This window comes from Aythya fuligula, chromosome 2 (assembly GCF_009819795.1).
Source record: "Aythya fuligula isolate bAytFul2 chromosome 2, bAytFul2.pri, whole genome shotgun sequence".
NCBI classification, from domain to species: domain Eukaryota; kingdom Metazoa; phylum Chordata; class Aves; order Anseriformes; family Anatidae; genus Aythya; species Aythya fuligula.
The window spans coordinates 57,226,410-57,245,246 of record NC_045560.1 but is presented as its reverse complement, the minus strand read 5'-3'; the positions used below and the strand labels follow the sequence as shown (position 1 = coordinate 57,245,246).

General features: G+C 38.9%; 1 protein-coding gene across 3 annotated transcripts in view; it reads right to left on the bottom strand.

Annotated features, from left to right (window-relative positions):
* TPK1 (thiamin pyrophosphokinase 1) overlaps window positions 1-18,837 on the bottom strand; it is a 323,634-nt gene that overhangs the window by 199,345 nt on the left and 105,452 nt on the right. For all 3 annotated transcript variants that reach the window (XM_032182791.1, XM_032182789.1, XM_032182790.1), the window contains one exon: window positions 1,092-1,161. In XM_032182791.1, coding sequence (XP_032038682.1) covers window positions 1,092-1,161 — 70 coding nt within the window. The remainder of the gene's footprint in view (window positions 1-1,091; window positions 1,162-18,837) is intronic.

Below are 18,837 nucleotides of genomic sequence, written 5' to 3'. Positions count from 1 at the left end.
CAAGACCAGGTTGGACAAGGCCCTGGGCAACCCTGATCTAGTGGGTGGCATCCCTGCCCATGGCAGGGGGGTTGGAACTAGATGATCCTTAAGGTCCCTTCCAACTTAAGCCTTTCTATGATTCCTCTTTCAAATTTATATCCTCTACTGGCGCATACATTTATACACAAGCTCTGTACTTGCTTTTGAATGTGTATGAAGTCCTGACACTAAATCAGTAGTAACTAAAAAGAAAAAGTAGACATCCTATTTTAGTACCCACTCACTTCACAGTGCAAGCAGATTGTTTCTAAGGCCTCAGAAGAGGAATGAAGAGGACATAGTTTGTTTCAGTGCCTGGTGAGAGATATCAGATGTTCCTCTTGTCATCCCTTGCTAAGAGCACAAGTTTTTCCAGAGCCTTCAGTGAAGCCCTAGCTCTGATGGAGGCATAAAATAAGACAGATTGAAAACAGAGCTATAAACAAGCTATAAACAGTGGGCTTAGGGAAAGAAGGTATTTTAAGCTACCTATGTGTTTTTAAACTTTTAGTTGGGAAAAGTAATTAAAGGTATAGGAGAGAAGGCATTATACTACCTGCTACTACATGACTCTCATAGCTGCTGCCCAGCTAGCTGTCATGCAAAGTGAGATGGATGTCAGCGCTCCACTCTTTTTCTGCCCTTGCATAGAACAATTGCAACAGTTTTCAAGGAAGAAGTACTTTTTGGAATCCAGTTCTAGCTGATCTTTGTGTTCCTAGCTAATCAATCCTTTACACCAAACATTTCAAATAAGCCTCACCTTCTGAAGACCTGAGCAGAAGATAAAATTATTAAATTAAGTATGAGCCAACCTATGGGTATGAAAAAAAACCATTCATAATTGAAAACTAATTGTAGTACAATACACTAATTTGGCGTTTTCTCAGGAGTTGTGCATATGCATATTGGTCTTGGGTGTTTTGTTCACTTCTACCGTGTGGCCACAGTTTGTTAAAGTATCATGTACAGAGCTGGCAGCTACTTCAGTAACTGGAGTGATCAGATCCCGTTCCTCCACATTTTACTTTAATATAGAAGAGATGACATCATGATTATTGTTAGCATACCTTTCCTGGCTTCCTTCTGTGATGTGATATAGATGATTAGCACCTCCATCAACACAAGCTCTGAGTGCAGCTGCAAGTGAAGAAACAGAGCGCCAATGTATTGGTATTTGAACAAAAACCAACCAACCAAACAAACAAAAACACAAACAGTTTACTCATTTGCTGTAATTTTTGTGTAAACTCAGTGTCTATTGCAGAGTAGGGAGTAAACTTCAATTTCATATGGCTTTTAGCTTTCTACGCTGACTAATTCTCTTCTTTCTCTAAATTTACATGAACTGTTTTTGTGAGACTTATGCCACTCTTCATCTGACTATGCCACTGCACTCTCCAAATAGCTTTTATCTATCCTAACCTAGTACTCAGTCATTTTAAATTAAATGGGGGGCAAATATTCAAAACCTGAAAAGGGATCATCGCACACATACTTGTCTAAGCAAGTTAGAACTTGCACCTTAAACCTAACAATCTTCTCACCCAGGTACAAAAACCATAATGGTGACTTTATAAAACCAGAAAAAAAAAAAAGAAATCAGGCAAGTTAATCGCTGTTCCCCCCCCCCCATCACATAGAAGTACTAACACTATAGTTCCTATACTGCTCCACAGACTGCTCAAATCATCTGATATAAATCATCCGATGTAAAAGCTAGGGCTGAGCATTAAATCTTGAACATTCCTGGTATGAAAGGAACAAAACCACAACCATTTTCAGTGCTTATACATAATCTGGGGACTGCAAAGAGCATGTGCCACTAATTCCAATGACTTAAACAGCACAGATGTGCTGTTATAGATTGATCCCTTTATTAGACTTAAGTTAGATTTTAGAAAAAAAAAATATTCTAACACTATTATTGTAAAATCAGATATAATTTGGTATATTTTATTCACAAGCACCCCTATTAGGAATCACTTAGCTAACACATGGCTCTTTCACAAGAATTTTAAAATATGACAAGCTATTGAAGACTGAAAATGACCACTGTGTCTTAGCAGTCTTTATCAGTTCTGTTCAGAGACGCACAAGTTAGTTAACTTCAGTGTGCAGGATGAAAGAAGCTATCACTTTTGCACTAGTGCAGAGAATTCCTTCCAGTTCTGTGAGCAAAGAGAGATGGGATGGTAAATTTGAGAGGACTAAAAGTCAGAGTATTTGTGGAGGGGAACAGAAAAACAAGGAGAGGCAAAGAAAAAAGAACAGCCTGCCATAGTTTTGGGAAAAAAAAAAGGTATAAATAATCAGCTCAGGCAGTTCCTGCTGCTGAGAATCAATTTCAGCTAAATCTGTTTTTGTCTTTTTTTTTTTTTTGTCTTTTTTTTTTCCTTCAGTTAGAATTGTCTCTCGACAGTGATGCAAACCTACATTTTTCCTCTTGGCACTCATTAATTGGGAAATCTGGCCTCTCTCCCTAGCTTAGTAATCAACTTAGCCACACTATACAAATTTGGACAACAAAATTCATGTCTGCACCTCTGTATCTACTCTCCTCTTTAAGCCATTCTTTTCATTTTTTCTGCTGAACTCCCAGCACAGGGAATATTCTTTATGTTATAACCACCACCCAGTACAATGCAACCTTGGCTGAGGCTTCTTGGTAGAAACAAAAGAGCAGAGCAGCACAACTGCTGCCAGTTCATCACATGGGTAGTTTTGGGTACAGCAGCTTCTTTGCTGCAGGCTGTAAGAATCTGTAGGGCTGGAGAACTAGCATTAAACTTCTTAGCATCTTTTCTAGCATTGTGCCTGCTCTCATGACCCCTATCTCTCTTATCCATATAATTACAATGCCCACTACTGTAAGCACTACTTTTCTCAGTCTCCTTGTGCAGACTGTGCTCTGTTCTGTCTCCTCATCCTACTTCTCTCACTTCTTCAGCCACCATTCAAACCCATACTAACAAGGCAAGGTCAAACAGATTGGATCTTGACAAATCTTATTAGCTGGAAATAATTTCAAAATAATGGTAGCCGGCCAGCCATTTACAATGGTGATTCACTGCTTCAGGCTCTTGCCAAGTTTCCTCACCCATCCTGATGAATATAACAATCACAAGACACGAAGAACATCCTTTTTTTTTTTTTTTTTTTTTTTTTCTCCTGTGTTTGAACAGGAAGCTTTTAACTTTTCTCACTTGAGGTTACAACTGAAACTGGATTAATGTAATTCCTTTCACCTAGGCATATTTGCTAAGTTCTCTCAGGGAGTTCATCTCACACAATTTTGTAACAGTCCTTTGCAAAGAGTCTGTAATATCTGTCCTTAAATTAGCTATCTTGCCCATCGTTTTATTTAGCAGATATAATAGATCTACGCAAGGCCTAGGACCTTACCAATTACAAAATCTCTTCTCTCCCCTGGAGCTACAAAAGCAATTTATCAGTTGAGACATTCTTTGTAACCCAAACTGTACAAAGTCTGCAGAAAAATGATTTTCTAACTTCAGGTACATAAGCTGCCTAAAGGATGGTTCCCCAGCCAAACAGAGCCACAGCCTTTTCCTTCTGAGAACAGTGATTTTTTAATCTATTCTCCCATATTTTAAACAAATAAGTGGCTTATGATTTCTGTGGAGAAAAAAAAAAGGGACGAGATACAGAAAATGAGACACAAAAAAGACTGTTACCTGTCTCAGTTGCTTTAAGACAGACAGAGCCTTAACTATTGTAAAGTATCTCAATGAACTTATCAAAAGCTATGCCTGGCCTAATACTACAGCTGGCATTGTTTCAAAAGCACATGACCAAAACCCAAAGAAACTGAGTATTACGGAAAAAAAAAATAATAAAAGTCAGTCTTTATTCAGTCCAGTACATGTGAACTACTGAGATTCTTTCAAAGACCAATAGGTGCCTAAAAACAAGACTATGACACTTGTATGCTGGATACAGGGCTGATATTTGATATCTTAAATCAAAATAGTCACCTTATGTAACTGGAATTTAAAGTTTTCCCTCACATATTTATTCTTATCACTTCAGCAGCATTGTACAGTTATTTAGAGAAACTATTTATGAGGTACTGATCCTTTACCAGCAAGTTAATAACTTACACTGGAACGAACCAAAGCCCCAAGTGCTTTAAGTAACTAGCAGGTAATTAACTGATTGGGCTGGAGGCCAGTAAATCATATTATTTCTACCACCACCAAGCATTGCTTGATAAAAAGTAATGATTTATATTAGCTGGAAGAACATGTAACATTATTATCTGGAAGTATTTAAGGAGATAGTCAGCAATTCTAAACTTACAATACAGATGGAAAATTTATATGGAAAGATAATAGGAACTGATTTTATACAGTGTCTTTTATATTAGGGACAAAAATTGCTTTACAAACAACAATTCGGCCAAGGTGCAGCACAGCAACTGTGAAGGCAAATCTAAGAGTCTCTAGACACTCCGTAACAGCTCACACAAAACCTCATTAATTATTTCAGCAGAAACTGAAGGACCTGAACAAGATCAGGGCTTTGTTTTGCCTGGCATTGTGAAAACAGAGATACTTTCTTCCAAGAAGTTACAGTTTAAATAGATGGAAAAAAAATAAAAACACTAATGAGAAGGTGAAAAAATACATGGACAGATGAAATGCTAAGGGTTGCAAGAGTCAAAGACAGTTATCTTCCAGCACAACCAAAATGGATGGCAGGGCTTTGAGAAGGAAGAATAACTTACGCGGTCAACCAAAATTATGGCAGGTCTTGCACACACCTTCTCTTCTGACTCCAAAGGTTACTATCCCATAACTGAAGAGCCCTCACATTTGCCAGGTGTCCTGCATGCTCTCTAACTTATTCAAGTCAGAAAGAACTATGTTGGTAAAGACATTATTTAAAGGATTTTGGATAATCTCACCTCTGTGAACTGAACCAGACTAAGGAACGGTTGTCTAAGTAGCTCACTGAGCTCTGACGGGTCAGGAGGACCATCACCGCCAGGGAAGACACTGTGACTTGCGGGGGGGGGGGGGGGGGGGAGTGTAGTTGTAGCTTTTTTAACCAGCACAGCTGGAAGCAGAGGAATCGTGCCCTTAGCCACCTTGCTCAGCTGGACAGCCCCAAGGTACAGCTTCATGCTTGTATGATGAGAAAAGGTGACACAGAGAGCACAAGGGCACAACTGCACTGCAGCATGAGCTCAATGTGCAGGTCTGCACTCCTTGGAAATACTGACAATTACAGCCTTTCCAACCCGAATATTCTGTGATAAGCTCCATTCCTCAGAAATAGCTCAGTTTGTCAGATTACCACGCATCTCGATGCTTCACATTCATTTCTGATATTACTCCAGCGTCATTCAGTGAACTAGCGGACAAGAGACCTAACCCAGGAGTCATCTGTCTCACTGTGCTGAGTAGTGGAAGAGTGTAAAAGGGCAAAGTCAATGCCATGGCCAACAATTGCTGCCCAAGTTACTGGAAGTGTCAAATGCTCAATCCAGTAGCGTTTGAAATTACAGTCTGACTAAATATCCGTCAGTTCTGCCTATGCCGAGAAGGAGTTATGTCAAAAATGTATTAGTAGCCCACAGCATCTCTAATAGAATTTCAGATGGCAACAGGAATGAAGAAACCAAAGTCCTTCTAAGTAATGACGTTCATTTTAAATGGTGTCTATTACGGTAGGAACCACTGACACAGTCCCTCCCTAACAGAAGACTAGAGGCAAATTTTAGGGCTGCTAGTGAATACAAAAAATATTCTAACACAATAATGAAAGCAAAGAGAATCTCTTTTAGTAAATACAAGTAACTCCCTGTAACTGTGAGACAGGATATGAACAGCATATCAAACATGAAAAGGAAAGTCCTCACTCTGAGTTTTTTGTAGAAAAAAAGGCATGTATTTTGTCACACATTTAAGAGTCCTGCAGATTCAGGCAGGGGAAAAGTCTGTACAGAACAGGTGATATTCTTGTAGAGTGAGTAAGATCAGGGTATAAAAAGGATAAAATGGAATAAAAGGAATACATTTATTTATACAAAGTACTAATATTTTGGAAAAAAAATCTATTATTCCTTGCAATTATCATTTTTTTTCTTTTTTTTTCTTTTTTCAAAATTCTGAAATTGACCCGTGTCTTTGTCCCAACTCAAATTTATGACATCTCTCCTAAAACTCTCTTAGTATATCCCCATGTTCCTCTTCTAATTTTACACAATTCTTCTAGGTATGCAATGTTTTCCTCATTCACTTATTGATTCAGTAACCTGGTAACCATAATTAACCTGCCAGCATAATCTACACATAAGAGAACGCTGCATAATTAACAACTAGGAACTTTGGCAGTAATATAAAAGTGATAATATATAGTAGATATGCAGAGAATTGCTCGCTTTGCTTGATACATTTGGCTAACACATTTTTGTTTCAGCATTAATTAAAAATATCAATTTCCAACAACAAAATGCATAATCCGTATTTATATGCTTTCTCTTTTCTTCTTTGTCCCACAGAAACTGCAAAAACATGTTTGACAAATCCACAGCTCTGTACAGCTGCAGATTGCTAGCCAGAGGATATATCTGCATCTCAAACTATTCCCTCCCCCCAATGTGTTTCCTTCTACCTGTGTTATCAGGATTATATGCTACTGCTATTATATACCAAATACAATTCGACACAGACATCTTTCTTCTGACACTTTTTCCCTCTCTTTTAGCAATTCACCTCTCTGTCAGTCCACAGTAGTCTTCTGCTGTGCAGCTGGACGCTTTTATAGCTGGATGCTATTTTAACTAGGTCTATTCTTAAGTGAAGTTGTCTAAAACTGAAAAGGCTTAGCTCTTGTCACTGGTATTTTAAATGTGCAAGAGTCCACAGGAATTTAAATAAAAGGATGAAGAAGGTCACCTGCTCTCAGGATATTCAGGTGAAATTAAATGAAATAAACAGGTACTTTCTAAGCTGCTATTACAGGTACACTTTTGTGTTACTGCAAGTCAATGAAGGACTGTAGGACTATTCAGCACTTCCTAGGATTGTGCCCATTAGGGATGTCACCAAAAATTCCTCTTTTTTTTTTCTTTTTTTCTTTTTTTTTCTGCCTGTGGTGATTAGCAGTTCTACACACATACTTCCAGCCCATGAACAATTTGCAGTTTTACAAATTCTTAAATTGTCTGTGTATCCAGGAATGGCCCCTCAGCTACCAATGTCTCGTACCTGACTTCTATACAATCTCTATCGCTCATCACACATAAAAGCCCAGGAAAGGTAAGTAAAAGGTTCGCCAACACTAGAGCTGGCAGCCTGCTTTTGTATGGAACGGATTATGAATCTCAGATGAAAAATTACTGCACATCTAGCAAGGTAATTATATGTTTCCTGCAAAACTCCTGCACATCTTTAATCACTCCACTTTGAGCTGTAAAAGTCATAGAGACCTCAGCTAAGAAGAGGCAGGATTCATTAAGCAATTAAATATGAAAACACAATGAAGGAAGCAATGTGCTGATGAATTAGGAAAAACTATTCTTTTCTCGGCATGTTCATTCAATACCAAGATAACATGGTCACACAGAAATGAAACAATGGGAAAATTGTTTAATTTTCCTCACAGACAATAGCTTCCCCTTCACAAAAAAAAAAAAAAGTTACACAATCCTCAAATCAATAACTTACTTAAACAAACAAAAACATCCTAAAAATATTAAAATCTCAACGCTCACTTTGGAAAAAGAACAAAAAAAGACAAGATCGACCCTTTTTCAAAACAAATTCTTAGGTACCAAAAACCACAACTGCAAGCAAAAAAAACTTGGAGTATCAGTAAATAGACCCGGAGTAATGTGCTGTCAGAGACAGAGGCAAGAGAGCAACTATGTTTTCACTAGACTGAGTTTCTGGACTGTCTTCAGGTACAGTTCCACGCAGAGTTCATTACAATGATTCATATTCAAGGCTGCTGGGTTTGAAGTAATCTCTTGTCAGATGTTAGATTTAATATTCCTGCAACCCTCACTTAGTATATGATTTTCTCTTTTCTTTCCTGTCATTCTTCTCACATTCTGTCAAGATAGGGAGCTCTGGTGCTTGCCAAGCTGCCTCACACCCATGGTTGAAACATGCTCTGCAAGCCCCAGCAGTGGGAGCAGCCCTGTGCTGTCTCAGAGCTAAAACCAGAAGGACGGAGCCCAGACATAAAACAAAGTACTTGTTGCCATCATTTACTCTAAAATCTAAGTGACCTTTTTATGACAAGGCTATGTGTCTTGATGCCACTGGGGAAAGAATCGGGAAGAAGTTTATTTCTTTTCATTTCCTCCTTTTTACGCTCTGCTTGAAAAATGACAGCTAAACCAATAACGTAACATTTAATCAGCTTTTCTTTTTGCCCTGAGCATACATCTATTATTACCAGGTAACAGTAAAAACACTGATTGGGATACACACACACATACCAAAAAAAGGAAAAATGCACTAAAGTGCATGATGTTAATCCTTTCTTCCTGCTAAACTATTTGTTTTGATTGTCTTTAAAGAATAATTTGTCACATCAAAGATCCTCACGAATCAAACATGCTGCTGAAATGTAAGAGGTAGGTTCTAATTGTGCCTTGAAGAGCTTCTTTTTCAGGGTGAAAAGGAGTCCAAGCTCTCCATGATCACAGTTTTGTATCCTGTTGCTGGCAGGTCTCCCAGGGGCTGGGCTGGATCCTGGTTTGCAGACAAACATGCAAGTGGCCCCACTGGGCAGGGACCTACCCGGGACCATGGCTCTTCCCAGGGACACGTGCAGTTGGCACCCGAGGTCCTCATCCTCTCATCAGCGTGCCATCCTTAAGGGAGGCTGCAGGGAGCTGAGGTCAGCCTCTTCTCACAGGTAGCTAGTGACAGGACTAGAGGGAATGGCCTCAAGTTTTGCCAGGGGACATTCAGGTTGGAAATTAGGAGACGTTTCACCTCAGAAAGAGCAGTCAGGCATTGGAACAGGTTGCCCAGGGAGGTGGTGGAGTCACCATGAACCCTGGTGAAGAATCTGCTTAGCCTCAAACATCAAACTGCGTACAGACACCATGGCTGCTATCCCTCATAATGTATCCCATCAGGTTGCCTGTCAAATACCATCTTCTTTTATTGCTTCATAAGTACAACACCCCTCACTAACAAAACTTTATTGTAACTTGTCTTACTGGTGTCCTAAACCTGAAACAAACACATACATCAAAATATAATTGAACGTAAAGTAACTGAAAGTGAGTGCAGTGAGCTTTTTTTCTGCATCCATTACCTGATTTAGCAAGTTAAATGGAGATGCTTCAACATCAATTTTATTTCTGAAGTTTTAAATTTATATTGTTTAATAATTCAGTGTAACGTGCACTGACTTCTAGCTCTGAGTGCAACTTTTTATTTCTTCATTTCATGTTTTCCATTGTAGCAACATTGATTTCTGACACAATGAAGATAAACAGCTACAGAAGTGATGGAATAACCCAGCTGTCTGCAATTTTAATTGCCAGCCAGAATTGTTATCAGACAAACTTTAGAAGCAAACAAATTCTATTCTTACAAAAAGAAAAAAAAATAAAACTTATTAGTTTTAGAACATATACATTTGCACAAAGGACCAAGCTGTAATATGAAAAAAGCTCATTTTTTGGTCATGTGTCATTGATTCAATGTTACCAGCAGCAACCTCCATGCAACCACCACTCCCTGTCCTACAGTGAACAGAAGATGGGGCAGGCAGGGAGGCAGCATATGGAAAAGGGTGTCTGGCAGCATCAAGGCAGCAAAGAAAGAGAAATAACCTCCTGCTGCTCAAGACCACCAACATAACTATGTTCCTCATCAGACCAGAGTTAGTGCTACTGTCTGTTCTGCTTCCACTGAACAATATACATTAATAATTCAAGCCAACCTGCAAGTGTAAGGCATTGTGCATGATAAGTTCATATTCATGACTATGATTAAATATTTTCAGCTAACACATTTATATTTCAAATTTTGTTCGCCTAAATTGGATTTGCAGTAGTCTACAACTCATCAAAAAAAGTAATCACACAGTTATCTTAAATAGCACAAAATGTATTAATTCTCAGGCTACTAAAATACACACCGTTCCTTAGCAGCATGGAATAGATTCTTAGACAACCGTATATATCACAGTAACAAAAACTTTCATGTGTTAAGGAAATTTCAGAACACATAAAAGTCAGAAACTCTTTTTTTTTTTTTTTAAAGAAGAATATTATAATGCATAGATTCCTAAACAAATCAAGCTTGCACCAACACTTTCTTGATAAATTGTGTAAGCTATTTAAAAGAATAAATTTACTTTAAAAGCTGTTTGGAAATATGTGTCAACAACAACAACAACAAAAATCTTAATCCATATGAAATTGCTCTCTGTAATGTATTTTCTTCATAATAGGCAATATTATGAATGTCTTCACAATATAGTTGCCCTATAGCTATACTGTGTAGTCTTGTGTATAGATATTTTTCCCTACTCTTAACAGATAAACGGTTCAATAGATTTTCAACCAAACAATAACAACAGTAAACTAATAAAAACAGAACCAAGAGAAATGGGCAAAAGAAGAAGGAAATATTCACTCTGAACATCAACAACAAAAAGTTTTACGGGATGTTCTTTAAAGGCAGCATAAGCCAACTTAATTTGAGAAATGAGCACATATTTTGAAACTAGACCAAATTAAGTTAATACTTTGAAACACTCAATATAAGCCAGCATCTTGCAATTACCAGTGTCTAAAACACTGATAGATGGTAACAACTTCTTTAATAACAGTTTTATCCCCTGTATTTGACTGACCCACGTCTTTTCTCTTAACTCTCAAATTTTGGCAATGGAAGTTTTCCCAAGAAACTGGAAAAATAAAATCAACTATGAAGTAGATGTAATCTCACCTGGTTTATTTCATATTTGCAATAGCTACAAGTACATACACACTGGTATTTCCACTAACATAGGCCAGAATGACATCAACAGAAGTGATGGATTTGCACTGGTATAGCTCTGGTACTGGCACCTAAACACAGCTCTAAGAATGAACAATAATGTTGATATATAAAAAGTATTGCACCTTTCAGGAGGAGACGAGTTCTGCATCAGAACTATCTTTATCCCCAAGATCTTGCCACACAGAATAAATTTAAAATGGAAACAAAATTCTTCCTAGGTACTTTCTTTGTGCCAGATCTTCCAACAATCAAGAAGGAAGTTCAGATAGTATAAATTAACAGACAGACATGACAGATCAGGTCTATGGTGTAATTTTGTCAAACATATTTATTTTGTTATTTGTACTTTTTAAAAGAGTAGGAAAGTCTATAATGAAGAATAAGATACGATATTTTCATTTTTAAAATAAGAGGTCCGAGTTAACATTTTCAAAAGAAACAGTCACCAAAACCAATCACTTTGGGGAAGTTTTGAGTTATATGGATGACCCAACATGTTAAATCACCACAGGACACAAAGACCATTTATTTGGACAGGTGGAGTCAGCAACAAGCCAGGCTAGAAATCTGAAAGAATTGAAATGTTACTCTGAATGCAAAATGGTATTTCTTGTCTGAACTGAGAGGAAGCGGAGGCACTGATCTGTGCTCTCTGGGGACAGTGACAGGATCCGAGAGAACGGCATGGAGCTGGGACAGGGGAGGGTCAGGCTGGGTGTTAGGAAAAGGTTCTGCACCAAGAGGGTGGTTGGGCACTGGGACAGGCTCCCCAGGGCAGTGGTCGTGGCAGCGAGCCTGACGGAGTTCAAGAAGTGTTCGAACAATGCTCAGACACATGGTCTGATTTTTGGGTGGTCACTGGTTACCCAGGAGTTGGACTCAATGATCCTTTTGGGTCTCTTCCAATTCAGGACATTCTATGGTTCTATGAATTCTCTGCAAATAGAGCAAATGGAAAACAAAACAAAACAAAACAAAACAAAACAATACCATCTTCCCTGAACAGAAATATCAAAATCCATATGGAAACAGTATGGTTTTGAATTAAGATGGCTTAGCAGCAGTTTCACAGTTCATAAAAGTGATGAAGAAACAAGTACATTGATTTCAAAACCTCCCTTTAATAAGGCTGTGAGAGATTCTCAATATGAAATTTCCAAATAAAAATATTTCTAGGAGACAATCTAGAATTCATTGAAAAAACCTGTGTTCTCAAGGGGAATAAACTTCCACTCAACATCTCTCTTCATAGCAAGGCTGTAAGCAGAATCAGAGGTTGTGCTTGTAAAATACAATCTGTGTATCATCCACAACGTGCCTGTGGGAAGAACACCAGGCTGTACCAGTTTTCAAGGTGTCCTCTATTCCTCCCTCCGAGATAAGAAAAAAATCACCACCATCTGCCTTTTGCCAAGAATTTTCATTGAAAATTTTATATGCAGGTTCTCCTGAGGATACACACTTAAGACACAGATTTCCAGGAGGGAATGAAGCTGAGGAGTATAATCTCATGAGTTCACCAAAGCACTGAGATGTTCGAAGCCTAAGTCATAACTAAAAAGTAGATGCAAAACCAAAAGCTTCATGCATGCTATATTAGGACCCAGTTCAAAGCCTATACGAGTTGGCAGTTTTACTGCAAAAACTGATGAGGACCTGAAAGCTTACATCACACTGGATAGCAGTAAAACATAAGATTACGCTGTAAAATAACTTTACTGGAGGTAAATCCAGCCTTTCAGATGAATTTTAATAGTGAGAAGATCACAATTTAAAATCATATTTTGGGGGACATGAGATTTAGGTATTATTTAGAGAACCACACAATTAGTAATCCATTTAATATCAGTAAAACATCAGATCTCTCTAGTCTGCCATGGAAACTACTGAAATGCTAAAACTTTAGTTTTGATGTTCTTCCACAGCATGTGATGGGAAAGGGAATTGTGAGAATGCTGTTCACTTGCTGGCCTCAAGTAACTCGTTTGAAGTAATCCATTTATAGATCTTTGTGCCAAGCAGACACAGCTCGTTCCCTGCTTATGAAACAGCATCTTGGGCAGTTCCCCAAGGTCTCCTAAAGGGAGAAAGGCTTAAAATGAATGGAGAGGTAAAGTCTCAGTGGGGACTTCAGTCCCTGCATTTTGAACTGCTCAGTGTTTTAGAAAAAACTTGCAAACTTCTGGACTATTCAGGATATATTTTTAGGAGCGGATTTGTACATATCTCATTTCCAGTTACAAAAATGATCAGGACATTGCAGGTGATTTTATTATCAAAATACCACAGATTGCTGCTTTAGGCTTTTAGTTTCCATCTGCTCTGAAGATAAATAGCCCTAAAATTGCAATACGAAAGGACTTCCTGCTCTTGTTTTGGTTCATATATATGTATTTGTTTTTGAAGAAGAGAGACTGGGCTTAAGTCTCTCTCATTAAAGTCTGAAGTTCAGAGGTGAATTTATGGAAGCTGTGAAGGTAGGCATTCTTTGTTTTGCTTAAATTGCCTGCTACCTAGCTGTATTATTTCCCCTACTTAAGTAATGTTAGCATGGAAGCATTTTGACATCCCTTGATTGTAAGTCAAACCAACTAATCTCAACTGAATACAAACACTGGCCTCTTCTTTGGGGCTATTTGCTCCTTGTAGTTGAAACCTGTACATTCGATAAATAAAACCTTAGATCTAGCACTCCTGAGCTTATTCTGAAAATCTTCTTTAAGAAACACATTCCCAGTGAAATAAGCAAACAAACAAAATCCTAAAACACAATCTTGCTCAAAATGTAATGCATTACACGTGATATCATGTTGGTCTTTATTCTCAAAATGGTTCAATGATTCAGGGAAAACACCCAAAAAACTTCACAGTAGCTTTGAATCTGGCTATAGGGAGTATTCTTTTTAAATGTCGCTACTTAATTGAAAATTATCACCCTTTCAAATTTTCCACAGAAACATGGCTTATGAGTGTGGGAGAAAAAATTAACCTAACCGTATCTAATATATCTTTATTTAAATCAGCCAAATGTTGACCAAAAAAAAATAATAAATCAATATTCTATTTAATCTACAAGCTCTGTACATAATAAACACTTCAATATCAGTAACAGAAAATATCAGAAGACAAAATTTTCAAATGTGATTTAGGTCACTGCACCAATCCCGTGCTACTACCCACCAGATGAGCTGGAGATACCAATTTAGAACATGTGACATTTTTATCTAAAGTAGTGTGTTCCTGCACTTGCCCTGGTTTAAACAGGCATTCCCAGAATCATGGAATCATAAAGGTTGTAAAAGACCTCCAAGATCATCTGGTCCAACCATCCCCTTACCACCAATGTCACCCACTAAACCATGTCCCTAAGCACCATGTCCAACCTTTCCTTGAACACCCCCAGGGATGGTGACTCCACCATCTCCCTGGGCAACCCATCCCAACGCCTGACTACTCCTGAGAAGAAACATCTCCTAATTTCTAACCTGAACCTCCCCTGGTGCATCTTGAGGCCATTCCCTCTAGTCCTATCACTAGCTACCTGCAAGAAGAGGCCGACCCCCAGCTCCCCACACCTTCCCTTCAGGTAGTTGCAGAAAGCAATGAGGTCTCTGCTGAGCCTCCTCTTCTCCAGACCAAACACCCCCAGCTCCCTCAGCTGCTCCTCACAGGACTTGTGCTCCAGGCCCTTCACCAGCTCACAGCCCTTCTCTGGACACGCTCCAGGGCCTCGATGTCCTTGTTGTAGTGAGGGGCCCAAAGCTGAACACAGTATTTGAGGTGCAGCCTCAGAAGAACTTTGTTTGACTTGTTTAATATTTTTTTCATCTTTCACAACTTCTTGGAGCCTACAGTGTTATTAGTTATTGGGCTTCAAAGCACAGGAATTACACAGAAGTCAGTCTTTTTACCTAGCTCTTATCTCCCTGCTCACAGGAACAGCATTCCTGCCTTCCCCAGATGCTCAGTTCTTTTCCCTCTCCTCTTCATCCATTCTTGACCAGGTCCTCTGTTGGCTTCCCTTGGTCTATGTTGGGGAATTCTCAGACTGAAACCTTACATCTTGAAAGTTAAAAGAGCATAAAAAACAGCAACAACAACACAACAAGCATACATTAGCAGGTAAGGAAGGACTTTCCTCAATTCACCTTAAATATTTATTTCCTCTCTACTTCCTATTAGTTTACTCTCAAACATCTCCACTGGCCATGCATTAGCTAAGATACCTGAGGTCAAGTTCAATCAAACCAATTCAGCAACAGATTATTTAAAGCAGAATCCTTCCTCCTAAAAGGCTTAGTGAAAAGAAAATAATTTATCTTGTTCTTCATTTGATATAACATGACTAAGCCCCTAAGGTTGTCAGCTGTCTTTCTGCAGTATGTGTATGTAAAACACCCAGCACAGCAGGCCTGTTCAACCTAGAAAGGGGCACGAATAGCCATGACCTAATTTCACGTGATACTATCACACAGACTTCAAAAGCCATCTCTGATTCCTTGATTCACAAGGTGCTACATGGTGCATTTGTACCATTAAGACAACAAGCATAGTTTCTCCAGTGAAGAAAAAGACCTTCTGTCTCAGTGTTTAAACTGCACAAGATCTTGCCACCTGCCTGAAACAGTCACCAGAGCTTATAGTAGATTTTGTATTTTTTTTTCCTTAAAGATGCAACAATTCCTCTGTGAACAATGAAAATCTGATCAAACTGCCATCTTTATAAGCTAAACTAAACTTCATGTGCTTTCATTTACCTTGTGCACAGGTGAAACTGAATTGTATGAAGTCACAGCTCAACCTATCAATAGTCCCCTGGCAGAAAAAAGTGTTTCAGAAATTTGGTTTAACAGCTAGCTTTCCTGCCTAAGAAACATTTGATGTTGTTGCTCTTTTAGTAAATCAAAATCAATAGCTGTGAACAACTGAAGTAGGTTAAACTTCCCTTTATGTGATTAATTCTTCCCTTAGCCAACCCTACTCCTAACTTCTACAGCTTTAAAAGGCTTATCTGGAGGGGCGCAGAATGGTATTTGCTTTTAAGCCAAACTTTGAGAGGTTCCTGTACACAGCAGGTCCTCACCCTCTGAGGAGGCTCTGATTTCAGTGCAGCTACCTGGGCTGAGCACAGCATCAGAACTCAGACCATATTGTGTACTTACCACCCTGTCTAAATACAAGGTACTCGTAGCAGTTCAAGCCCTAATGCTACACACCTTTGCTCTTTCTCTCTTCATCGTCTCTACTGAGCACTAATAACTCCCCCTTTGGCATTTCATCCATTCCCTCTTCAAAAGCCACACATCACCTCAACTCACAGCAGCACAAATACCCTCTGTCAGCCTCACTTTTCATCGCATGTACTGCATTACATCTAAATGCAGTTCAACTCCTCCTCTTCACCCACCGTCTCCATTGCTTCTTTTCTCCCTCCACCTGTTGCTTCCTATTTCAGAGTCTGCTTTAGGAACTGCACAATTATTTTACTTCACTTAACATTTAGCAATTGTGAGAACAGACAAAGTAGAAAGCATAACAAGAAAAGCACGGACTTTGTAGCTTTTTTTGTACAAATATACTCATAGAAAGCAGAAAAGAGGACAGGTTCCCATTCGGTAAGCGAGAATAAAAAGAGAACTGTCTTGCTCTTTCTATCAACATGCAATAAGCTCATGCACTGTCCTGACACTTGACCAGTGATGAGACTATCAACCTGAACCATGTGCATGCCAGCAGTTTCTCAAAGCCCGTACCACGCAATATTTCCTGTCAAATTGCAGGCAGGCACAGGATGGAGGCCAAACAAGCCTTTGGGAAAGGTAGTCTGTTCTCAGTGAGCTGTAGAGGTGGCAGTGCTATCACTCATGCAGCCTTAAGGGCTTTCAAGAAACTGGAGAGCAGGGGAATTGTGTGTTAACTTCAGCCTACTGCAAAAGACTCAGCCTCCTCTTTGCAGCAGAGGATCACTGTGAGAAGTCTCTGCTGACCCTAGCACTCACCTCTGCCACTAACTGCAGACAAAGCCTTTGCAGATAGAGGAGACACCCACCTGCACCCAGAAAGTACCAATCTGAATCTGAGATTAAAGAATGGGGACAGATAGGAAATTTAATTATATCTTTTTTCTTCCAAGGCATGAGTGGCAGATTTCCTCACCTATAATGAAAACAACAAGCAGTGTTTAAAGAAACATTTACTTCCTGAGACAGCTTAATTCACCAGGGCATTCCCAGTATTTCTTCTTCTAAAGCGGAATGACAGCACACATTCAACAATAAAATAATGTAATATGCTTTTGGAAAAAAATCCAAAAACAAAACCCCCAAACCACTGTTACAATTAAAGATACCAAGAAATAAATGCCTGCATAAGAAGACATAATTAAAAATAACTGTATAGAAAAAAAAAATCAAATAATTAAAGCTACCCTTTAAATTATTCTTACAGTCTGTAAGAGAGGGATGTGCTACAAACTTCAGTAATATTGTTTGGAACATCAGTCATTTTGCTCTTTCTGAAATTCATTTTTGATAATGCAATAGTAACATCCCAGGAATTATATTAAGTTTCTTCTTTGTATTAAAGTAGAATTGTATTAGCATGGTAGAGTATGTGTATCCCTGCTGGGATTACTTTCATGCTGGAAAGAACAGTTATTTTTCTATTACTGAAATAAGTTATCTATTTTGACAGTAGAAAATATATTTCAGTGAACTATAAACTAACAAAACCTGTCATCTAGGAGAGTATCAATAAAGTTTTTCTTATTGTGTATTTTCAATTCCTAGCCAGCAGCAATTTTGCTAATTTTTTTGCATGAAGTCATTTGATTTACAGCACACCTATGAGCCCATATACTGAAGTTAGCATGTCCAGTGCAATAATTCTTGCTCAGTCCTTGACCAAACTGTTGGGAAATCTGCCTGAGGAAAGAGCAAAAGATTAAGATTGATGGGTCTATGTCTTTTAGAACAAAAATCAAGTGTCCATTCCAAGATCTCTTTTGATCCAGCCTCTGCCTTTGACTACATGCACCCTAAGAGTGAGTGCCAGAGAAGCCTGGGGAGAGGGGAAAATGGGGAATTTGAGTTAGCTTACATCCACAGACATCTGTACTCTACTAACATCATTTTCCAAAGTAATCAGCATCATCCTACCAAGCTGCAGGATCACTGGTTTCCATTAATCTTTCATAATGCTTAGTGAGCCAGAGCCTTCTCTAGCTAGCCCTAACCCATCCCATCAATTTGCTGTCACGGCATCGGAGAAATGGCTTTAAAAGGTGGTGGAAGAGAAGAGAGTCACCTTAGCTGATAAAATCTGCCTTGGGTACACGGTGCAAACTTTCAGATGTGAATTAGGGAGGCTTTCAGAGACAGGCCTGTCTCTGAAAATTAAGCCCCAGCAGCCCCGTGAATGGATCGAGATCCCCGGCCCCCCCTCCCCCCCCCCGCCCTCCACCAAGGGATCAAGACCATGGTCAGCAATGCTGGTACTTCAGCAAAGCCCAGGTTTTAGGCACATAATTACTTCAAATAAACATGTATATTTCCAAATGTACACCCTACTATGCCATTGCTGATGTGCAATTTACAGTGCATTTTGCATCACTGCAGAGTGTGCTGAAGCTACGCATCACACCACACTTGAAGAGGAAGGGAACTTTGATCGAAAGAGATTAAATTATCATATATGTGGTGGAAAAAGCAGCGTGGGTATCAGATTTGGGACTGGCTAATTTATACCATTTGGGTTCTAGCTGCTGGCCTTAGGCCTTTTAATTAATTTATTTATTTATTTTTAATTTAGT